Source organism: Rhinatrema bivittatum, chromosome 5 (assembly GCF_901001135.1).
Source record: "Rhinatrema bivittatum chromosome 5, aRhiBiv1.1, whole genome shotgun sequence".
Classification (NCBI taxonomy): Eukaryota; Metazoa; Chordata; class Amphibia; order Gymnophiona; family Rhinatrematidae; genus Rhinatrema; species Rhinatrema bivittatum.
In genome coordinates this window covers 305,511,892-305,537,638 of record NC_042619.1, presented here as the reverse complement: position 1 = coordinate 305,537,638, position 25,747 = coordinate 305,511,892, and the positions used below count along the sequence as shown (strand labels likewise).

Below are 25,747 nucleotides of genomic sequence, written 5' to 3'. Positions count from 1 at the left end.
ATAAAATTGTATAACCTTATGAATTTTTGTTTTCCTGTGTTTTTAGTGCTGTCCTGGTTCATCTCACCTCTTCTTTCTGGTATTATGTCTGCTCTTCTGTTCTTCCTTGTTCGAATGTTCATACTACGTAAGGTAAGGAAAGTTACTTTCTTTCAGTATATCAGTGTGCATAGGTTAAAAAAATTTTTTTTTTGTGGGGGGGATGGGGAGAGAGGGGCAACACACTTCAGTATGTAATTCCTTTCTGTAGAAATGAGCTTTCAGCAATTCATATACTTAACTGTTTGTTTATGGTGATTGTAAAGTGACTAGGTGTGAAGCTGCAATATTGGATTAGTTTTACTTTTCTGAAAAAGTAAGCCCCATCTCCTACCTAACAAGAGCTGATGTAAATTAATTTTTATCACTTAGGTACATAAGCAAGCTGTAAGATTCTGTATTGTACTCTAATAATTGGTGATTGTTTATGGAACATGTAAACTTCCTGTACCTTTTTATATGAAGAAAATATTGGTGAATAACATGGATAGTTAATGTAAAAAAAAATTGATACATTTGTCAATTTGATTAATATAGTATTTGTCTTATCAGAATAGTATAAGGTAAAATAGGAATATTATGAAATACTAATTAAAGGACATTGACGTGTACCACACGTGTACTTCTATTACTTGTTTTTTCTATGATTTGAATTCATGGTGTCTGTTTTTTGCATAGGAGGGAAAATGTTGGCTTCACTTTCACATGTCATGATTGATCAAGGTGATGGTATCAAGTGTCCCACTTCAAAATATTGTCTGTTTTCAAATATAATTAGATAGCAATGGGATAAAATGCTTTTAGATTGCCTTTTCTTAATGTAGACAGTAGAAAAAGTCCAAATGGCCCATCCGTTCTGCCCATTAGTTATTTATACTGTTGAGGATATATTCCAGTTGCCAGTTATAAAGCATGATCATCAGTTGGATATTGCTGCTTATCTAACATTTTTCATCTTCTTCCATTGTACTTCACCCTTCTGGATAGATGAGCTTGCAAGATTCCCTTTAGTTTACAACATGAATCTCTTCCCTCCCATTTCCAAATAGAAGGTTCCAATAAAAACCTAGACAGCAACAAACACCATTTATAGCGGTTATCTGAACATTCAGCTTAGATCAAGGGTATGCAATGGATGTAGCTTACTTGGATTTCATCAAATTCCCTATTCACCTAATCAAAGAAACTGATCAGATTTGTTTGACACAATCTTCTTTTGCTAAAATCGTGCTGACTCAAATACTGCAGCCTGCGGGATTCTAGATATTCACTGTCTTTTTCCTTCTACAGTCTGTCCAGGGCTGGCTCTTGAAGCAGGTGGTTGCCTAGAATGCCAAACCATGGGGAGAACAGAATCCAGTCAGTGTCAGGCCCTGTAATGCTGGCAGAGCCCATCTCACTGGCAGTTGAGGCAAAGAGGAAGAAGCCTGGCAAGAGGGGAGAGAGGGAGAATGCTGGGTAAATGTAGAGGGTTCGGGGTGAAGGGATAGGGAGGTACTGGGTAGGTATAGGGGTAAATGTATGTTGAACAGATGGGTGGTAGGCATGGAGAAAGCAAAGTAATGTCCTGAACATTTGGCAGGGTGGAGAGAGGGTGCTAGGTGAATGAGGGTGGAGTGGAGAGAGGATTCTGGCATTGCAGAATGAGGGTAAAAAGATTGGGATAATCTGCTGAGCATGGACAGAAGAGAGAATACTGTTGGTGGGGGGAGAGAAGAGATGGTAGGCAGGGATTAGAAGGTATGCTGTGTGCTATGGGCAGACACAGATGTTGGGCAAAGTATGAAGGAAGAAATTGAGTGGTGTGCTGTTAGAGCTATTGTTGCTGCCAGAAGGTAAATTTCAGGGGTGGGGATGCACAAGACTGAAAGCTAGCCTAAGGCACCTAATACTCTTACACTGGCCCAGAGTCTATCAATTTTCTCAGTACAGATATAAGGCTAGTATTCCTATAATTTCCAATCTTCTCTGTTCTTTTCTGAATTGGAACATCTGCCGCCTTCTTGCCTTATGGGATTGTTCTGGTCTTGAAAGATCTCCTGACCAGATTGTTTAACAGACCTGCCAGAACATCTTAGGATGTAATCCATCTGTCCCGTAGTATAGCTTATAGTTTTGCTAGTTCTGTGCAAACCCTTCTGTAAAATGGTATGGCATCTACCTCACTATCTTATGTGCCCCTGTCAACAATCAGTGGTCCTTTTCCAAGCCCTCCTTAGTTTTTAGCATTCCTGCTTTTTCCTTACAAAATTTAATCTCTGAAATTTCCTCCTTTCACTGACATAAATCTTGCCACCTTGCTTTACCTCTTTCACTTTTTATTCCATTCATGCCTTTATTCTGCCTACTTTCCCTTTTTTTTTACCAGATATTCTTCCTTGTACTCTTTTTTTCTCAGACCCCTTGTATATATTTGATTACTATTTTTTTTATACCTTGCTGTATCGCTTAATCTTTTTTACTAGACATAGAATTTTAGCTTCCTTTAGTTTAGCCACTGTTTAGCCACTAGTTTAGCCTAGGACAAGCAGGATGGTAGTCCTTGCACGTGGGTAACATTGATTGGAGCCTGGCATGGAAAGCATATGTCAAAGCTTCTGGAACTTTGACTGTGCACACTGAACATGCTCAGCATGCCCTAAACAACTGATCCAGGTGGAGTCCCATCTCCTCCCCCCTCCCCCCCTCCCGTGGCAGCAGTGCCTTGGTGCCCGCCGGCGTCTACCGCCCACAGTCACTGTCCCTTGTTTTTTCCCCTTTTTCTTCACTGTGACCTCGTCCAGTTTCTGTTGATGCCCCCAGTGTCAGAGGACCGCATCCATCACAGACCCCCACAAGATGTCTCCTCTACCTGGGGGCATCGTATGACATCTGGGGTTGCTACTTGTGTACCCAGATGACCCCTAAGGGACATCACACTCGACTTCATAAGATGGAGAAACTCTTCAGCTCTAAGTTATAGCCATCGGTTTTGGCAGCATCTGCACCGATGTTCTGTTGATACCAGTGGATAGGGGCACCAGAGACCAGCCCCTGTCAGTCTCTTCCAGGTCTAGGACATCTGGTTCATTATTGACCTCAGCACTGGGGAAAGATTGGGCGGAGTACAGAGGAAAACAGAGGAAGCATCAGCACCTGTCGCCTTTGCATGGTGCCAGGCTCAGGAAGGCACCAGCTCATGCTGTGATGACCCCGCAGCAAGGAGTACCCATCCTCCATCAATGCTGGGTGTCCGCAACTGTCTTCACGGGTCCTGGTGCCAGTCTTCAATCCACCTAGGGGATCAAAGAAAGATCTGGCAACCTCTCCTGCCTCCTTGTCTGTTTTGGCATCAGCAACTTTTGAGAAGTTGGAGCACAGAGTCCAGTTGATGGTAGAGTGGGCGCTGCAGGGCATCAAGCCGGAAGCACAGACTCTGGTGCCTGTGCGTTCCCTGTTGGAATGGCTGTGTGCTCATCTGTTACCGACCCAGTTGGCATTTGTTCCTAGGAGGCCATCTATGTCCGGTGGGGCACCGATGCTTCCCCTGACCAAGACTGCTTGTTAGTTCCGAGGAGGAGGAAGCTCTATCGAGACTGGCAGGGACTCAGAGGACTGCAGCCCCCCTTCCAGCTTTGCCAGGGCCGGCACCAGTGCCACAAGTGCCCATATCTCTAGGCGAAGGCAGAGCACTTAGGGCCCCATCTCCTGTGGATTACAGTGAGGTTGAGGCCCCATATGACTCCTGGGGGGTTGACTCTGCAGAATCCTCCTCCGAGGACTTGGAGGGTCATCCAAAAGAACGAAGGAGGTCTCCACCGGAGGACCTGACCTTCGCAGGTTTTGTGTGGGGATGGCAGAGGCCATCTCTTTTCAATTGATGTGACTGAGGAGGATGCCAGGCATAAGATGCTGGAAATTCTCCAGTTTGTGGAGGCTCCTAAAGAGATTGTGGCGGTTCCGGTGCACAAGATCATTAAGGAGTTGCTGCTGAGGATCTGGGAACACCCCCTCACAGTACCTCCTCTAAATAAGAAGGCGGATTTACCTTGCCAACAGGTTACCGGATTCGAAACGTGCCAGCAGTCACACCAATCGCTAGTGGTTGAATCTTCTCTCAAGAGGGTTAAATACTCTCATACCCATGCCTTGGAACCCCAGGGAAGGGTGACAGAGCGATGGACACACGCTTAGGAGGAAAGTATTCCAGGTGGCCATGCTCATTGCCTGCATCACCTCTTATCAGTTCTACTTGAGCCAATACTCTCAAAACCTCTGGAAGCAGCTGCAGGAGGTGGCCAAGCAGCTTCAACAGCAGCAAGACACCTTCTCGCTGGTATGTCAGGGTCTGGAGATTGGAAAACACAAGGTTCGCTCAACCTACAATTTTTTTTGAGATTGCATTGAGAGTCTCTGCAGTGGGGGAATCAGCACCTCTGGATCTCCAACCGGAGGTACAGGAAAGATTCGCTGACTTGCAGTGTACAGGAGAAGAATCTCTTCAGAGATAAGATAAGGGATGCAGTGGCCCGGTTAAGGGATTTCTTGAGACCCTTCAGCAACTCTCTGCCAGCAGTTCAGACATCCGCCCTCCTCAGCCAGGAGCTCTGCGAGGCAGGGTAGAGGAAATCTTTCTTCCGCCAGAGGAAGTACTATCCTCCTCTGGCCCCTTACTCCCGTTTGCAGAGGGTGAGCTCTCGTGGCTGTCCCAAGCAGCAGAGAGTTCCCAAGCCCCAGCCGGCACCCCAGGATGGGATTTTGACTGAATTGTAGGCAGCATAAGCCAGCCACCTGTACCTGAGACACTGGACTCCCACAGTTGGGAACAAGCTATGGTTCTTTGCAGATCAGTGGCCCAGTATAACCTTGGACCAGCAGGTTCTGTCCATCTGTCAAGGGTAGCAATTAAAACTATTGGGTATCCTGCCAAATTGTCCTCCATGCCCATCTTTAGGGCAAATAATGCATCAGGAAGTACTGTTAAGGAGCTATCTGCCCTCTTAACAGCCAGAGCAGTCGAACCTGTCCTGCAAAGGCAAAGAACAGGGATTCTACTCCCGGTACTTTCTGATTCCAAAGAGAACAGGGGAACTCCATCCCATCCTAGACTTGAGGGCCTTGAACAAGTTTCTAAAAAAAAAAAAAAGTTTAAGATGGCTTCCCTGGGCACCATGATTTCCCTCCTGCAAAAAGGGGACTGGCTATGCTCTCTTGATTTAAGACACTGTCGCATCAAGATCTTCCAAAATCATAGGAAGTTTCTCTCAGGACAAGCAGGATGGTAGTCCTCACATATGGGTGACATCACAGGACGGAGCCCAATCACGGAACATTTTTGTCAGTTTCCAGAACTTTCACTGTCCCCCGCTGGGCATACCCAGCATGGCAGTAATCCTACAGCCAGCAGGGGTCCCCCTTCAGTCTTCTTTTTTCTGCACAGCAGTAGCCTCACAGTAAAGGAGCTCTGCAGAGATTCCTGACAAGAATTTTTCTCACAGAATTACTAAAAGTTAATTTGCCCCACAGGGGTCCCTCCTTTAACTTTTTTCAGTCCGCGGTACTCCAGTAAGTTTTTACCCGTTTTCCATCGATTGCAGTCGAGTTTGGCCCTCGCGGCCTACTGGCTGTCAACCGTACCGCGGCTCGATTTTTTTTTTTTTTTTCCCCTGGCCATGGCGTCGGGGTTCCATCGGTGCCCGGATTGTAATCGCACCATGTCCATCACAGAGCCCCATAAAAGTCTGTGTTGTGTCTAGGCCGTGAGCACAATGTCCTGACCTGCACCAAATGTGCCCTTATGACACCACCTTACGCTAAACTTCTGCAGGACCGGGCGGTACTCCGCACTCACCCTAAATTTTTACCTAAGGTAGTCTCGGATTTTCACCTCTCTCAATCCATCATACTACGTACCTTTTTTCCTAGGCCCCATTCCAACCCAGAAGGGCAGGCTCTGCATACCCTAGACCAGGGGTCAGGAACCTTTTTGGCTGAGAGAGCCATAAACGCCACATATTTTAAAATGTAATTCCATGAGATCCATACAATATGTTTAAAACTAAATACAAGTAAATGTGTGCATTTTATGTAAGATCACACTTTTAAAGTACAATAAGTCTCTGAAAATATTACACCAGGCCTTAAGACACCAATACATCTCCTATTAGGAAAACGGACCAAGTCAGGCTGCTATAGAGTCCTACACAGAAACTACACGCCAGCAGAAAACCTCACCTGAATCACGTGCTGTCCCTCACCTAACATAGAATAAAGAGACCAAAACGCATAACAAGAAGCATGCAGACAAAAACTGAATTGGAAACTGCAACAAGCCAGAGTCTCTGTATGCAGTGTAACAAAGGAAAAAAGAAACATCACACATCCTTATAAAACAAATCAAGAAATATAAAATCATCAGCAGTAAAACTGTACTAACAAAAAGAACATATTTCGAAACAGCTGATGAGTGGAATATCCAATAATTAAAAACTCATATAAAACATTTCCAGATACCAACAAAATATTTCAAAATAGCAGACACAAAGATCCAGTAATGAAAAATAATAAGGATACAAAAATTTTTTTGCTCTGCATACCTGGGAACGTTTGATATCCAGGTGTCCTGAGATTGTTCTGAATTAGCAGGAGGTGGGGTGGTTTGCTTGGAACTTTCTCCTCTCTCAGTCACATACCAGCGCTCTCTCTCACACTGGCTCTCAATGACACACCTATACACACATGCTCTCAGTCACTCACATATACAAATGTTTTTTCTCTCTCACTTATATAGGCTCTTAATTACACATTTACACACATGCTGTCTATCTTTTCACGCTTACACACACACAGGCTTTCAATCACATAAATACATGCTGTCTTTTTCTCTCACACACAGACTCTCATTCACATGCTTACAAACATGTCCTCTCTTTCTCTCATTTACACACAGGCTCTCAATCACATACTCACATGCTCCCTCACCTAAATCAGCTCTCAATCACACACAGACACACATGGTCTCTCTCTCTCATTTAAACACAGGCTCTCAATCACATACTCACATGCTCCCTCACCTAAATCAGCTCTCAATCACACAGACACACATGGTCTCTCTCTCTCATTTAAACACAGGCTCTCAATCACATACTCACATGCTCCATCACCTAAACCAGCTGTCAATCAGACACAGACACACATGATCTCTCTCTTACTTATACACACAGGCTCTTAATCATACATACACATGATCTCTCTCACACACAAAGGATCTCAATCATACACACATACTCTTTCACACAAACAGGTTTTCAATCACAAACTTACACATACAGGTTCCCAATGGTAAACTTACATTCATGCTCTCTCTCTCACAGGCAGGATCTCAATCACAGACATACACTCTTTCACATATACAGGCTCTCAATCATTCACATACATGCAATCTCTCACTCACACACACAGGATCTCAAACACACATGCTTGCTCGCTCATTCACTCTCTCTCCCCCCCCCACCCCGGGAACTCGCGGCAGCAGCAGCCACCTCCCAACGCTAACCTCCTTCATTTTCAGCCCTCGCGGAGGCGAAGGCGGAGTCCCATCGGCCGCGGTTGAAGATTTTCATTTTCCTCCGAGCCGCGCTGCAGTCTTCTTCCCGCGCAGGCACCCGATGCTCTCCACTTCCTCTTCCGGGCCGCGGGAAGAAGAGAGCACCGCGCAGGCACCCGATGACTCCAGCGCTGGCACCTGGCTGACACCCGATGACTCCCGCGCAGGCACCCGGATGACTCCAGTCGGCGTGCTCTCTTCTCCTCCCCCCCGCGGCCCGGAAGAGGAAGGAAGTGGTGAGCATCGGGTGCCTGCGCGGAAGAAGAGACCACGCTAGTGTGGTCTCTTCTTCCCGCGCAGGCACCCGATGCTCTCCACTTCCTCTTCCGGGCCGCGGGGGGGGGGGGGGGGGGAGGAGAAGAGAGCACGCCGGTGCCGCTGACTCCAGCTGTCCTGCCGCGTTCCGCCCGGGCTGACAGCATTTTAAGCCCGGGCGGCGGAGGACCGGGGAGCAGCTGGGTCAGCGGGGAACCGCGAAGTATGGCGACACGTGTCTGCGAGCCAGATGCAGCCCTCAAAAGAGCCATATCTGGCTCGCGAGCCATGGGTTCCCGACCCCTGCCCTAGACTGTAAACGGGCTCTAGCGTTCTATCTAGACCGTATAGCTGCCCACAGGAAGAGCACTCAATCGTTCGTCTCTTTCCATCGTAACAAATTAGGGCAGCCTGTGGGTAAGCAGGCTCTCTCCTCCTGGTTAGCGGACTGCATATCCTTTTGCTATCAGCAAGCGGGCATTCCATTTCAAGACAGTGTTAAAGCACACTCTGTGAGGGCCATGGCACCTTCAGTAGCACCCCTACGATCGATGCCGCTTCCTGACATTTGCAAGGCTGCCACCTGGAGTTCTCTCCCTACCTTTGCAGCCCACTATTGCTTGGACAAAGCCAAAAGACGAGATCCCATCTTCGGCCAGTCTGTCCTTCGTAACCTGTTTACAACGTGACTTACCAACACCCTTCCACCTGCCCGGTGGGGTTCAGGATGCCCTCTACCAAATTCCACCCCAGTTGTTGTGCCTGTTGCACGCCTTTGGGTGCATTTTTGGACATCCTCAGCTCGGTACTCACCCATATGTGAGGACTATCATCCTGCTTACCTGTAACAGGTGTTTTCACAGGACAGCAGGTTGTTAGTCCTCACGAAACCCGCCCGCCACCCTGCGGTGTTGGGTTCGTAAAGTTTTATTTTATTTTTCGGCACTACCTGTAGCTTTTAAACAAGACTGAAGGGGTACCCCTGCTGGCTGCAGGACTAGTGCCATGCTGGCATGCCCAGTAGTGGCCAGTCAAAGTTCTGGAAACTGACAAAAGTGTTCCGTGATTGAGCTCCATCCTGTGATGTCACCCATATGTGAGGACTAACATCTGCCGTCCTGTGAACACCTGTTTCAGGTAAGCAACATTTTTGTGGTAGGGAAAACAGCACATCTAGTACAGTGGCTGCCATTCGGGGCCTTCACAAAATGCCTGGCCATGGCGGGAGGCTCACCTCCACAGACTGGGAATGCATGTTTTCCCTTACTTGGATGATTAGCTGGTCAAGACTGCCTCTCAGGCAGGGGCTGATTGGTTTGACCATCCAGGTGTTGGCGTCACTAGGGTTCCTGTTCAACTACCCAAAGCCCCATCTCGGCCTGTCACCTCGATAGGACTTCATAGGATCCCTGCTAGACCCAGCGCAGGCAAAAACCTTCCTGCTACGATCCAGGGCGGTCACTTTGGCGTTCATAGCGCTGGTGATTCAACAGAGCCACATGTTTCAGCTCAGCACATGTTGAGGCTATTGGGCCACATGGCTGTAACCATCCATGTTACTCCCTTTGGCACACTTGCACATACACAGAGCCCAATGGACCCTGAAGTCATAGTGGTGCTATGCCACGCAGAGCCTCCAGGCTCGCATCCGAGTCACTTTGTCCCGGTGACGGATTCTCTCGCATTTGGAATGGGGACTACCTTTCCAAAATCCTCCTTCCCAAATTGTCCTAACAGATGCATCCACCTTGGGATGGGGAGCTCATATAGAGTGACTCCACACTCAGGAAGCACAGTGTCAAATCAACTTCCTGGAGTACTGGGCAATCCAACAAAATTGTCCTGATCCAAACGGACAACCAAGTTGCGATGTGGTATGTCAAGAAGCAGGGAGGCACAGGGTTGTGCCTCCTCTGTCAAGAAGCAGTCCAGATCTGGTCTTGGGGTCTGTTCCACAGGATGGTACTCAGGCCATGTATTTGGCCGCAAAGGAGAATGAGATGGCGGACAGACTGAGTCGTGCCATCAGACCTCATGAGTTGGTCTCTGGACCAGAGTGTGGTGAACCAGATCTTCCGCCTCCATGGAAACACAGATGTGTACTTATTTGCACCCTGCAATAGGAAGGCGACTCAGTTCTGCTCCCTGTACAGGCCTTTTCTCGACACTGGGGCAAGGGTCTTCTGTATGTGTACCCTCCGATTCCTGTGACGAAGACTCTCTTGAGGCTTCGTGAGGACGAACTATGATCCTCATAGCCCCTCATTGGCCAAGACCGGTCTGGTTTCCACTCCTTCAGGAGTTGTCCATCCAGAGAGACTGATCAATATGGGGACGTCCTCATATCTCATCACTCAAAATCAAGGCAGGCTGCAGAATCCGAACCTCCAGGCCCTGGCAGTCCAGCTTGAATGCTGAGAGATTAATTCTGCAGCTGTTTGATTTCTGAGGATGTCTCTCTGGTCCTGGTGTTTTCCAGAAAGCCTTTCACTAGACTAGAAAGTTCTATAGAGTGAAGTGGAGGAGGTTTTCTGTGTGGTGTAAGCAGAAGGCCCTAGATCCGTTCTCCTGCCTCACACAAACACTGCTTGACTGGCTTGAAGACAAATTCCGTTCAAGTTCATCTCAGTGCAGTTGGGGCATACCACCAAGGTGTAGATGATACGCCTATGTCTGTACAGCCTTTGTACAGTTCTTGTGGGGCCTGCTTCAATTGAAGCCTCCCACCGTGTCTTGGAACCTCAACATGGTGCTAGTTCAGATGATGAAAGCTCCCTTTTGAGCCATTGTGCTCCTGTGACCTGAAGTACCTGACCTGTAAGGTCCATATTTTTGGTGGCAGTCACATCAGCATGCAGGGTCAGCGAGCTCCAGGCCTTAGTGACTTAACCACCTTATACTACATTTTATCATGATAGGATGTGTACGCAAGACCACCCTAAGTTCCTGCCAAAGCTGGTGATGGATTTCCATCTTAACTAGTCAATCGTCCTGCCAATATTCTTTCCCAGGCCCCATTCGCACCAAGGCGAACGAGGTCTGCACATTTAGACTGCATGCAAGCCTTAGCCTTCTATCTGGAGTGGACAGCAGTCCATAGACAGTCCATCCAACTTTTTCTTTTTTGATAAGAATAGGGTGGGCCTTGCCATTGCCAAACAGACAATATCCAGTTGGTTAGCAGATTGCATCACCTTCTGTTATGCCCATGTGGGACTGCATCTTAGGGGTCATGTCAAGGCTCATTCTGTCAGAGCCATGACAACTTTGGTGGCACATTTGCAAGCATTTCCTGTGGAAGAGATCTGCAAGGCTGCAATTTTGAGTTCTCTCCACACATTTGCATCTGACTACTGTCTGGATAGGGTTAGCCAACATGACAGTAGGTTTGGCCAGTCTGTCTTTCTGAATCTCTTTGAGGTGTACAACCCAGCTCTTTGTTTAAGTTCAGACTGTTTCCCCCCTTCTGTTACAAACAGCACTGTGATGATTGTGCCTGTTGGCACCTGGTTGGTGCTGCTTGTTCCCCTTTTGCGTTGGGGAGCAGCCTGTAGCTAGGGATTCATCCATGTATGAGGACTATCATCCTGCTTGTCCTAGGAGAAAGCAGAGTTGTTTATCCCAGGACAAGCAGGATGCTAGTCCTCACATATGGGTGACGACATTGATGGAGCCCTATTGCGGAAAACTTTGTCAAAGTTTCTAGAAACTTTTGACTGACCCTGTGAGGCCACTGAGCATGCCCAGCAAGCCATGATATCTCTGCCACAGGGGTTCTTTTCAGTCTTTTCAGGGGATCTCTCAGGTTTCCACCGGCTGGTGAGTAATCTTTGTCTCGTTTTACTCTCCGAGTAAAAATATTTTTCTCACACTTTCTTCTCATCGACGACTGTCGACATTAAAATGGCTATGGGATTTAAAAAATATCCCATCTGTAATCGGACAATGTCCATTACAGACCCACACCTTGAGTGTGTTCTTTGGGGGAAAAACATGTCACAACCTGCACTAAATGTGCAGAAATGACTCCGAAGGGACGAAAAGCCCGCCAAGAGAAGATGGGAGCATCTATTCCATCTACAACTTTTTGCCATCTCCCTCTGCCTAGACTAAATCCTCTCCGGCCGGAATCTCAAAAAAAAAAAAAAAATTTTTTTAAAACATAGTCCGGAAGGCTCGGGGGACTATCCATCGCTGATAGCATCGACAAAGTCAGTGATGGAACACCGCTCGAAGCACTGACATCGACACACATTGCCTGCGGCGCTTTTTTCCCCGGAGGAACCGACCGCGAAATGGCCAAGAGTTCAGGAAACACCGGTACCTTCACCGTGGCCTTCCCCCCCCCCCCGCCCCCCCCCCCCCCCACCCCCCCCCCCCCCCCCCCCCCCCAAGACGCACCAGTAGTCTAACCTCCACAGGGCTCTGTGGAAGTTCCATCGACACTACACCGCCACCGCGTACAGCTGCCCTGCCTATACCAGCTGTTCCACAGGAATTGTCTGATTTCATCCGTTAAGCGGTGCTCCAGGCCTTAAAAAAACAGATGTCGATTCCTTCGCCGGTGCCGACATAGATGCCGGTACCAGTACAGATGCCAGTGGTTACACCGAAGCCGGTGCCGGCACCACAACCCAAGTCGATGCCGCGACGACCATCGATGCCAACGCAGATTCCATTGTCTATACCAGACCCGATGCCATCAATGCCAATGTTACCTGGGGCTGCAGGACATCCTGAGCTGGCGCTTCTCATGAAAAGATTCGATGAAGTAGTCTGTGCTCTTCCATCCATACCACAAGAAGAGGTTCCTGGACGGATTCCCTTCGATGACCCGCTACCAGGTCCCTCAGGAGTTCCTCGTCCAAGATCCTCTCCCATATCTCCCCATCAAGATGATCTGTACGATACTTGGTATGAGGGACATACAGACACTTCCTCTGAAGACTTTGTCGGATCCTTCACCTCCAGACCAAAGGAAAAATGCTCCACTGGAGAATTTATCCTTTACTAATTTTGTCCATGATATGGCAGACACCATACCCTTCACCTTGGTGAAGGAGGAGGATTCTAGGCAACAAACATTGGAGGTTCTCCAATTTGTGGATCCTCCAAAACAAGTAGTAGCCATACCTGTTCAAGTCCTCCTGGACTTACAGCATCGACTTTGAGAGCACCCATGCTCAGTACCTGTTGTCAATAAAAGAATGGACACTACTTATTTGGTACAATCTGTTCCTGGCTACCAAAAGGCACAGCTTCCACACCAATCAGTGGTTGTGGAATCTGCACAAAAGAAATCAAAAAGGATAAGGCCGCATTCCTCCACTCCCCAAGAAAGGATCTTAGATTCTTAGATTCTCTGGGAAGAAAGATTTACCAAGGAGCCATGTTAAATACCAGAATTTCATCTTATCAATTATACATGACTCAATATCAAAGAAATCTGTGGAAACAGATGCAAGACTTTACAACATCATTACCACAACATCAAGAAGCAGCCCAAGCAATTATTCACAAAGGACTTGAAGCTGGCAAGCATGAAGTCCGAGCTGCTTATGATGGATTTGAAACAGCCTCCAGAGTAGCGGCCTCTGGGATAAGTGCAAGACGTTGGGCATGGCTAAAAGCCTTAGACCTCAGGCCTGAAGTCCAAGAAAAATTGGTTGACTTACCATGTCTAGGTGACAACCTCTTTAGTTCCAAGGTGCAAGATGCAGTTGCACAATTAAAAGAACACACAGAAAACCCTGCACCAACTTTCTTCAATTCCGCAGGATTCTGCTGCCCAGTCATCTCGTCGGCCTCCCAGAAAAGAATCTAGATGACCCTTCTATCGACAGAGGCGTTATTACCCTCCAGCTTCAAGACATCTAGGCCGCAGCAAAGAGCTCAGTCCAGACAACCTAGGGCGGCTAGGCCTCAACCTCCACCACCGACGGGACCAGCTGCAGGCTTTTGAGGTTTTTCCCAGAGAACAAGGCCATCTCTTCAATCCTCAACCACATCTTCCGGTAGGAGGCAGAGTATCCTCCTTCTACAACCATTGGTTACAAATAACAGACCAATGGGTACTTGCAAAAATATCTCGGTTACCAACTCAATTTCCTCTCAATTCCAAGAGATTCTCCTCAGAGACCTCTTCCTCTAACCGAAAATCACATAATCCAATTGCAAGTAGAATTATCCACTCTTCTGAGAGCCAGGGCTGTAGAGCCGGTGCCCCGGACTCAGCAGGGCAGAGGATTCTACTCCAGTTATTTCCTCATTCCAAAGAAAACCAGAGGCCTATGTCCCATCCTATACCTCAGATTTCTCAACAAATTTCTGAAAGGAAAAGTTCAGGATGGTTTCTCTAGGCACCATGCTTCCACTTCTTCAAACAGGAGATTGGCTTTGTTCTCTGGATCTTCAAAACGCATACGCTCATATTCCAATCTTCCCTCCTCATCGCAAGTATCTGCGCTTCATGGTGGGTCATCAACATTTCTAGTACAGAGTACTGCCATTCGGACTTGCCTCCGCTCCCAGAGTATTCACCAAATGTCTGGCAGTAATAGCAGCACACTTGCACAAGGAAAGTGTCCATGTCTTTCCCTATTTAGACGACTGGCTCATCAGAAGTCAATCTCAACAAGGAGCTCTGGCTTCTCTCAGTCGAACAATTACTCTACTTCACTCCATGGGCTTTCTCATCAATTATCAAAAGTCCCATCTCACTATGTCTCACCTGCTTCAATTCATAGGAGCAGAATTGAACACATCCTCTCAAAAGCTTTTCTACCCGAGGATCGGGCGGAAACACTTTCCCTACTGGCAAACTTGATTCACTCAAAGAAACAAGCAACAGCTCATCAGTTTCTAACCTTACCTAGGCCACATGGCATCCACAGTTCATGTCTCTCCTATGGCAAGGTTAGCCATGAGGGTAACGCAATGGACTTTAAGATCACAGTGGATCCAAGCCATTCAACCACTGACCTCTCCAATTCAAGTAACCCACCAGCTACATTCCTCTACTTTGGGCGAACAAGAACAATTTGTGCAAGGGCCTACCCTTCAAACAACCAGTCCCACAGATAACTTTAACTACAGATGCATCCACCTTGGGTTGGGGAGCTCACATAAACAATCTCCAAACCCAAGGTACTTGGACAAAACTCGAAGCAACATTTCAAATCAATTTCCTGGAACTTCGAGCTATATGTTATACGCTGCATGCTTTCAAAGACTACCTTTCACACAAGACTGTTCTGATCCAAACGGACAACACAGTACCTCCAAATCTGTGCAGCTTCTTGACAAAGGAGATACAAACCCGTACCTCCCTGTTTGTTGTTTGACAACAGGGAGGTACGGATTCTTATCTCCTTTGACAAGAAGCTGCACAGATTTGGGACTGGGCCCTGACACACTCAATGTTTCTCCGGGCCACTTATCTGGCAAGCATTCACAATGTAGTGGCAGATCGACTCAGTCGTCAGTTCCAACCACAAGAATGGTCCCTGGATCCCTTAGTAGCGACCAGGATATTTCAACGTTGGGGACAACCAACAATAGACCTCTTTGCGTCACGCCTGAATCACAAAATGGACACATTCTGCAGGTCAGGTATGCAATCTATACAGACAGAATCACCAACTAGCCATGGACGCCTTTGCTCACCCTTGGAACTCAGGCCTTCTGTACACGTATCCTCAGATACCACTAATAACCAAAACTCTAGTGAAGCTACAACAGGACAAGGGGTCCATGATACTCATAGCCCCATATTGGCCTCGACAAGTATGGTTTCCCACACTTCTAGACCTCTCGATCAGGGATCCAATTCGCCTGGGTGTAGCTCCCACTCTCATAACTCAGGGTCGGTTGCGCCATCCCAACCATCAATCCCTGACCCTGACAGCATGGATGTTGAAAGCTTGATTTTACAACCACTCAATTTTTCAACAAATGTGTCTCAAGTGCTTATAGCTTCACGTAAACCTTCAACTCGGAAGAACTATTCTTCGAAATGGAAAAGGTTTGCCTTGTGGTGCATGCAAAAGAGTATTGATCCTTTCTCCTGCTCCACAACTTCTCTACTAGACTACTTATGCCATCTTTCAGATGCTGGTCTCCAGACTTCATCTGTAAGAGTACATTTAAGTGCAATCTCAGCTTACCATAACAAGATGGGAGATGCACCAATATCCATACAACCTCTTGTCAGCAGGTTTATGAGAGATTTAACTCAGTTTAAACCACCAATTCGGCCACCAGTCACCGAATGGGACCTGAATCTGGTCTTAACAAGACTCATGCATTCTCCTTTCGAACCCATGAATTCATGTGATAAATTTCTCACATGAAAGACTATTTCCTCATAGCGTTACATCAGCTAGAAGGGTTAGTGAGTTACAAGCACTTGTCACGTACTCACCCTATCCAAAATTCCTTCCCAAAGTAGTTATGGAATTCCACTTGAACCAATCCACAGTTTTACCCACATTCTTTCCAAGGCCTCATTCTCACCAAGGAGAATGAGCCTTACATACCTTGGACTGTAAACATGCGCTAGCATTTTACTTAGACCGCACTGCAGTCCACAGGAAATCCACTCAACTCTTTGTATCTTATGATCCAAATAAACCGGGTAAAGCAGTGGGTAAAAATACTCTATCCAACTGGTTAGCAGATTGCATACAATTTTGCTATGAAAAAGCAGGCCTTCCTCTCCAAGGGCGAGTAAAGGTGCATTCAGTAAGAGCAATGTTAACCTCAGTAGCACACTATCATTCAGTGCCAATTCTTGACATATGTAAAGCAGCAACATGGAGTTCTCTTCACACCTTTGCAACTCATTACTGTTTGGACAAACAGGGATGACAAGATTTAGCATATGGACAAATCTGTCTTAAAGAACTTGTTTCCAGTTTAATCCCAACTCCTTCTACATCCAACCTGCTGAAATCTTCAGCTGTCTCATTTTCACCAACAATACTTCAGTGTAGCTTTACTACAAAATGACTCAGCCTCTAGCTTGCTAATCACTCATATGTGAGGACTAGCATCCTGCTTGTCCTGGGATATAAAGCAAAATTGCTTACCTTGTAATAGGTGTTATCCCAGGACAGAAGGATGTAGTTCTCACGAAACCCACCCACCACCCTGCGGAGTTGGGTCAGATAAGTTTTGTTTTATTTTTTGCTAAAGCTTATTGCTACATAACGAGACTTGAAGAGAGACCCTTGTGGCAGAGAATATCATGGCATGCTCAGTGGCCTCACAGGGCCAGTCAAAAGTTTCTAGAAACTTTGACAGTTTTCCGCAATAGGGCTCCATCAATGATGTCACCCATATGTGAGGACTACATCCTGCTGTCCTGGGATAACACCTATTACAAGGTAAGCAATTTTGCTTTACCTGTAACAGGTGTTCTAGGACAGCAAGATGGTAGTCTTCATGAAACCCAGCCGCCACCATGCGCAGTGGGGTTTCTCATGGTTTCTTAATTCTATGTTTCGAGACTCAAAGGATCCTCATGTGGGCGCGTGGTTTAGGGCATGCTGGGCATTCTCAGTGTGCACAGTCAAAGTTCCAGAGACTTTGACATGTGTTCGAGCTGGGCTCCAACCAATGTCACCCATGTGTGAGGACTAACATCCTGCTGTCCTAGGAGAACACCTGTTACAGGTAGGCAACTCTTTCTTCTACTTCACATGCACTGTTTCACTCTGCCAGTGCCCCTTTAAGTACTTCCCTGTTTTACTAAAGCTGATGCTTTTGAAATACATGATGTAGGCTTTTGTATGTCCTGCCTTGGTTTTTCCATCAAATAATGTCATTGGTGCTCAGGTGGACGTTAGAAATGTATAAGTGCCAAATGAATTATTGCCTATTCCCTTATGGGTTCTGTTTGTCATGAAGGAAGTATCCCTTGAAGATTGGTATCATTTTTGAGACAATTGTTTAAATGGTGGGCATATTTAGATAGGTTCAGAATTTTGTTGAACTTCATTCTTGCTGGTGGTCCAAGGGAAGGCAAGTAACTATCCAAATCTCTCTTCCTTCCAAAACCTTGGGATAAACACTCTGTGTGGTGGCCTCTAATGTGCTTATGTAGAAATAGCAATGCTAATGATTAGCATAAGCATGAGCTCTGATTTCATTCTTCCACAGCCAGCACGTGTTATGGAAAACCAGTGTTGTGGCCACTGAAAATTAGCAAGTATAGTAATTATCCAAACTGCTAATTTAGTGTTTTTGTAATTATATAAACTAGCAATTTTAAGAATCTATTTTGAAAAGTGAATGCAGAAGCTGGTATGTTGGCAGAGCTTTGCAAAACTTTCTGTGCTACAGCCAATGGAATATACTCTTAGCATAAAGGAGAGAGACCTTGTAGGTGCAAACACTGAATACCAGCAGCTAGTAAGAGACTTGTAGGTGTAAACACTGAATACCAGCAGCTAGTAAGAGAAAATTCTTTAGTCTATTATACTATATCTCATAGTAGGAACATAGTGCAGCTTACCAAACAATATAAAGTAAACTCTTAGCTCAGTTCCCACGGAAACTGACACGGAAGCAGACATTCAGAATTTTTCACCCATACGATTGGTCGCTCTTCAATCGTTGGGGAATACCATGCATAGATTTATTTGCATCGGAACACATCACAAAACTGATAATTTTGTTTTATTCTTCCCAGCGACCATCGAATAGCACAGGACATTTCTGATCCCTTGGTCAAAAGGACACATGTATGTGTATCCTCAGATTCTCCTAACTTCTCGAACAATTCGGAAATATATCTGACAAAGCAAACATGATTCTCATTGCTCCAGCATGGCCACGACAACTGTGGTGGGCCTATCTAATACAATTTTCCACACAGTCCCCGACAAGGCTGGGCGATTATTCTCGCATACTAACCCAGGAGAACGGCATGGAGGTTGAGCAAGAAGTTCTAAAACATCTCCAACTTCCACCTCATATCACAGAGATCTTGATAGCATCTAGAAAACATTCTGCAAGAAGGAACTATGCTTTTAAGTGGAAAAGGTACTCTAACTGGTGCAGCCAGTGGGCTCTAGACCCCTTTACTAGCTCCATGGCTGACTTACTATCTACATCAGGCCTTTCAGTCATATCGATAAGCGTACACCTTAGTGCAGTAGCAGCATATCGCACTTCAAAGCAGAGTAACCACATTTCATCACATCCCCTCATATCACATTATAATAAGGGGTTTATTACGCATCCACACATCAGTAAGAAAACAGCCTTTCTCCCAGGACAAGCAGGATGGTAGTCTTCACATGTGGGTGACATCACTGCACGGAGCCTGTTACGGAAAACTTTTCTGTCAAAGTTTCTAGAACTTTTGACTGGCACACTGAGCATGCCCAGCATGCCATAATCCCTGTAGCCACAGGGGTCTCCCTTCAGTCTCTCTTTTTTTTTTTTTTCCATGCTGCAGTTTGCCTCGTGGTTAAGAGCTCTGAGATTTCTCACAAAAATTTTCTCACGGGTCTCCCATCGCAACATCGATTTTTGCCACTCTGTGAGTGAATTCTCCCATCTTCGGTAGATTCCTGCCTCCCCTTTTTTTGTTGTTGTCCGCAGGCCATTGATTGTTTTTGGGCCTCCCTTTTTTCTATCATGGCATCAGGTTTTAGAAAATGCCTGGAGTGTCCCCATACAATGTCGATTGCCAACCCACATGTCTGTGTGATGTGCCTCTGCTCATCGCATGACGTTTCTCACTGCCCAAGTTGTGCCCAAATGACCCCGAAGGATTAGGCGGGCTCACCTCGACAAGATGGAGTCTCTTTTTAAAATCAGGTCGACTCAATCGAAGTCCACCCAGTCGTCACCGGCAGTAGCATTGAAGAAATTTGTCGTCAAACCTCGCTGGGAGCACCAGGGCAGCGGTGACCATCCATGGCAGACTCCATCTAAGGCATCCGCATTGTCTTCCTTGTGCCGGAGAAAGACTGGACCGAGCACAGAGGGAAGCACTGGCACAAGATGGCGCCGGCCGTCCATTGCTCCTACCATGTGACGGGCTGACCAATTGCGTCGGTAGCCCCTGTGACATAGTAAGGGCAAAGGCTATCTGCGCCATTTTGAATATTGGCAGCCGATGGCCCGAGTGCAGGAGATCACTCCGGACCACCAGGGACTTTTGGCAAGTCTTGGGGGGGGGGGAGGGGGGGGGTTGTAGTTAATTAAATTTAAAGGGTTGGGATGGAGAATAGGGACAAAAAAACCCATTGGTTGTAGTTAGGTTGGTTTTGGGTTTTTTTAAATCGCTCCATAAGACGCACAGACATTTCCCCCCCACTTTTGGGGGAAAAAAAGTCTCTTATGGAGCGAAAAATACGGTAATCAAGGTTCTTTCTGAATTGAGTCCTCTGGGGATACTCAGGGGAGTGACAATATTCAATAAGTGTTCCTGCATTGATAAGCTGAAGCCTCTGGTGGAGTCCCTGGACAGGGAACAGGAAGGTTATTGGCAGATTTTTCTGGATGAGGAGGAGTTAAAATACCATCTCATTCAGTTTGTATGAGTCCTTTGATACCATGGTAAGATCTTCCATGGCAGCCAATGAGGCATGCTGATGGCCTGATTGAGAGCCAGCGGCCTGTGTGAAGACATTCATAAGTTTGCTGGTGTCCCATGTTCTCGGGACAATGTCTTCAGGAAAAAGTTCAGAGAAACCATTGCCCAGATTAAGCATACCCATCTTATCTGTTTACTAGCCGTTAAGCCCGTAACAATGGGCTCGGTCCATTTCCTTCCCACTCCTCCCTCCCTCTCTCACCTTCCCCCCCCCTCCCGCTCTCTCTCTCACCTTCCCCTCTCCCCTCCCTCTCTCTCACCTTCTCCTCCCTCTCTTCCCTCCCTCCCTCTCTCTCAAACCCCTCCCCTTTAAGATCATCCACAACCGGCAGACGGAAGATCTCAGGGGGGGTCCCTCCCGCGAGCGGCGCCGCTACTGCTCCTCCCACTCCTGCTCGTCGTTGCTGCCCCTGCTACTGCTCCTCCCACTCCTGCTTCTTGCCGCCGCTCCTGCGGCCCCAGCGCCATTTTTTTTTTTTCGGGCACGCTCGGCTCTGACCGACGTGCTCACCCGCGCATGCGCGGTAGAGCTGCTCTCTACTGTGCATTTGCGAGCCATCGGTCAGAGCCCATTTATAAGGTAGATTTGGTCATTCAGTCCTTATCCCTTCATTGGGTCCAGGGCCTCCTATACCTGTATCCTTCAGTTCTGATGGTGATGAAGACTTTGAAGCTCAGGGAGGGCAAGGGGACTATGATGCTTGTATCTCCCCTGTTGGCTGAGGCAGGTCTGGTTTCAACTCTTTTAGGAGTTGTCCATCCGGAAACAGATCAGACTGGGGACTTCCCCCAGATCTCATAACCCAGGATTGAAGCATGTCGTGGCCTCGTAACCTTCAGACCCTATTTACGTTTTGGATGTTGAGAGGTTGATCCTGCAACACCTCACATTCAGATGTCTGATGTCCTTGTAGCTTCCAGAAAATCTTCCACCAGAAAGGCCTATGAACTGGAGAAGGTTTTCCTTGTGGTGTGAGCAAAAGGCCCTAGATGCTTTCTCTTGCTCCAAGAAAATCTGTTTGACTACAGTCTACACCTTTCTGAAGCTGGTCTTAAGACCAGTTCAGTTAGGATTCATCTTAGTGTGATTGGCGTATATCACCATGATGTAGACAGCCCATCTCTGTACAGCCTATAATTGTACATTTCATGTGGGGCCTGTTTCATTTGAAACCTCCTGCTGTGTCCTGGGACCTCAGTGTGGTGTTAGCTCAGCTTTTGAGTCACTGAGCTCCTGTGATCTGAAGTACCTGACCTGGAAGGTTGTATTTTTGTGGTTGTCATGTCACGCAGGGTCGTGAGCTCCGGGTCTTAGTGACTTATCCATTTTACACACCTTTCTCACGATAGTGTTGTCTTGTGCATGCACCCTAAGTTCCTGCCTAAGGTGGTGTTGGACTTTCTTCTTAACTAGTCCATTGTCCTGCCTGCATTTTTTCCCAGGCCTCATCCGCACCAAAGTAAATGAGCCCTGCACAGACTGGACTAAAAGAGAGCCTCCCTCCTTTCTGAAGTGGATAGAAGCTCATAGACTGACCACTCACCTTTTTGTTTCCTTTTATCAGAACAGGCTATCGCCATTGCCAGATGCTGTAAAAATGGCTAGCAGACTACATTTCTTCTGTTATACCCAGGTGGGATTTGCATCGTGGGGGCCATGTCACTAAGAGTCCCTGTGAAGGAGAGCTGCGACAGTTCCATTCACATCACATCATTTGGATAGGGATGGTAGACGTGACAGCAGGTTTGGCCAATCTTTCCTTTGGATCTTGTTTGAAGTTTAGAACCCAACTCTGTTCCCACCTAGAGCCTGTTATTTCTGTTCAGACTGCCCCCCTCCCGTTACGAACAAAATGTTGTTCTGCCTATTAACACCTGTTTGGTCCCCTTTTTTGTTGGGGGAGGCTGCTCATAGCTAGGGATTCACCTATGTGTGAAGACTACCATCCTGCTTGTTCTTGAATAAAACAAGAGTTGCTTACTTGTATAGGTGTTCTCCAAGGACAACAGGATGTCTTTCCTTATGAAACCTGCCTGCCTTCGTATGGATTTACTTCTCCACTTTTTGGGAGTTTCTTCTATATTATAAGACTGAAAGGACTTCACATGACCTTGTGGTAGAATGCATGCTTAGAGAGGCTCAAAGTTCTAGAAACTTTGGCATAAGTTTTCTGTGCCTGGCTCCATTGGATGACGTCTCCCATGTGTAAGGACTGACATCCTGCTGTCCTGAGAACACCTGTTATAGATAAGCAACTCTGCTTTCCTCCAGTTAGAAAAGGTAATTTGCTTAGGAGCACAGGTGCAAAACTTAACTGCTGTAGAATCACTCTTAGTTGACCTTGGCCACAAGGTGGTAGTGGTGCACGTGTTCCCCATGACTCTCCTGAACATGAGTTCTCTAATGGGGACTCTTCTGTTGCTGGTATCAGCTGCATCAGTCCTTGTCACCTGGGGGGTGGGGGTTGTCTGTCATCTGAGCCTCCTTGCCCTCAACTTGACAGCATGGTTATTGAGCATTTGGCAGGTTCCTAGTTCTCATTAAGGGGGTTGAAGACACTAATTTCAACGAGGAAGCAGCCTACCAGAAGTGCATACGACTGTAATTAGAAGTGTTCTCGTCTTGGTGTTGAGCAGGCTCAACACCAAGACGAGAACACTTCTAAAAGATCTATTACAATACTTGTTCTCCCACCTCTTCAATCGGTCTTAGTACACTATCAGTCAAAGTGCATCTCAATCTCATTGCTGCTTATCACCTTCAAGTGGATGGGAAACCCATCTCCATCCATTCTGTTGAAATTCATGAAAGGCTTGTGGCCACCTGTGCAATGCGTGGATGAGACGATGGTGCAAGGAAGAGGGATTCAGTTTTGTTAGGAACTGGGGAACCTTTTGGGGAAGGGGGAGTCTCTTCCGAAGGGATGGGCTCCACCTTAACCAGGGTGGAACCAGACTGCTGGCGCTAACCTTTAAAAAGGAGATAGAGCAGCTTTTAAACTAGAACAAAGGGGAAAGCCGACAGTCGCTCAGCAGCGCATGGTTCGGAGAGAGGTATCTTTAAAGGATACTAATGATGCATTAGAATTAGGGCATCCCGACAGTGAGGTTCCAATAATTAGGAAAGTAGTCCAAGTGCCTGTACCTAAAACCTCCCCTGAGCTAAAAAAATTCTAACTTATCCCTATCAATTAAAAAGCAGAACGAAAATACAAACAAAAAACAAACTTTGAAATGTTTGTATGCTAATGCCAGAAGTCTAAGAAGTAAGATGGGAGAATTAGAATGTATAGCAGTAAATGATACCAAATAACAATAAGCACCAAAAAATGTTTTTTGGGGAAATTATAGACAAAAAACAAGGGACGGAGGAGGTTTGGTTCATGATTATACACACATGAATTGAGTTCACCCTGGTGGGGGTTTTAAACTCAGATATATGAAACCCTTCCTCCATTCCTTAAAAAATTTTTGGTTTTCTCTAGTTATATGGGGAGCCAGTTCGGGTCAGCACATAGGCTTGACTGTCTCCCAGTAAAGTATTGCATCGGATTGAAATGATTCACGATTTGTGAGCATTAAAAAATTGATAGATTTGATGTAAAAAGAATTTCCTAAGGGGGAATTGGATGTGAATTGATTAGCAGTAAATGATGACATAGACTTAATTGGCATCTCAGAGACATGGTGGAAAGAGGATAACCAATGGGACAGTGCTATACCAGGGTACAAATTATATCGCAATGACAGAGAGGAGCACTCGGGAGGAGGTGTGGCACTTTATGTCCGGGATGGCATAGAGTCCAACAGGATAAACATCCTGCATGAGACTAAATACAAAATTGAATCTTTATGGGTAGAAATCCCTTGTGTGTCAGGGAAGACTATAGTGATAGGGGTATACTACCGTCCACCTGGTCAAGATGGTGAGATGGACAGTGAAATGCTAAGAGAAATTAGGGAAGCTAACCAAATTGGTAGTGCAGTAATAATGGGAGACTTCAATTACCTATGTAGAAACACGTGGTATTAAAGATTAAACAATCACAACGCTATGAAATATTATCTTATATATTTAAGGACCATCATACCACCCACAGTGCTCACAAGTCAGACTTGCATTTCATGCACTTTAACGGGGTCACATTTAATCAATTGGTCCTGATGAAAGGCATCAAAGTTCAATTTTGAGAATTTTTATGAGTTTTTTGCTATATGTATTAAAAAAGCAACTTCCCTTGTTTCTGGATTATCGGGGTTACTTATCCCGTAGCTGTCGGGGAAACTTGTGACCCCGTTAAAGTGCATGAAATGCAAGTCTGACTTGTGAGCACTGTGGGTGGTATGATGGTCCTTAAATATATAAGATAATATTTCATAGCGTTGTGATTGTTTAATCTTTAATACCACGTGTTTCTACATAGTTCATTTCAATCGTGGGATTTTTCATTAAGAGAATTTGTGTGTTAGACTTCAATTACCCCAATATAGACTGGGTAAATGTATCATCGGGTCACGCTAGAGAGATAACGTTCCTGGATGGAATGAATGATAGCTTTATGGAGCAATTGGTTCAGGAACCGACGAGAGAGGGAGCAATTTTAGATCTAATTCTCAGTGGAGCACAGGACTTGGTGAGAGAGGTAACGGTGGTGGGGCCGCTTGGCAATAGTGATCATAATATGATCAAATTTGATTTAATGACTGGAAAAGGAACAGTGTGCAAATCCAAGGCTCTCATTCTAAACTTTCAAAAGGGAAACTTTGATAAAATGAGAAAAATTGTTAGAAAAAAACTGAAAGGAGCAGCTACAAAAGTAAAAAATGTCCAAGAGGCGTGGTCATTGTTAAAAAAAAAAAATACCATTCTAGAAGCACAGTCAAGATGTATTCCACACATTAAAAAAGGTGGAAAAAAGGCAAAACAATTACTGGCATGGTTAAAAGGGGAGGTGAAAGAAGCTATTTTAGCCAAAAGATCTTCATTCAAAAATTGGAAGAAGGATCCAACAGAAGAAAATAGGATAAAGCATAAACGTTGGCAAGTTAAATGTAAGACATTGATAAGACAGGCTAAGAGAGAATTTGAAGAGAAGTTGGCTGTAGAGGCAAAAACTCACAGTAAAAACTTTTTAAAATACATCCGAAGCAGAAAGCCTGTGAGGGAGTCGGTTGGACCGTTAGATGATCGAGGGGTTAAAGGGGCACTTAGAGAAGATAAGGCCATCGCGGAAAGATTAAATGATTTCTTTGCTTCG

General features: G+C 46.1%; 1 protein-coding gene across 1 annotated transcript in view; it reads left to right on the top strand.

Moving 5' to 3' along the window:
* The window catches only part of SLC20A1 (solute carrier family 20 member 1), a 111,714-nt gene that overhangs the window by 37,455 nt on the left and 48,512 nt on the right, over window positions 1-25,747 (top strand). The window contains 1 exon segment of the mRNA XM_029604238.1: window positions 47-132. Within this exon segment, the coding sequence (XP_029460098.1) occupies window positions 47-132 (86 nt within the window).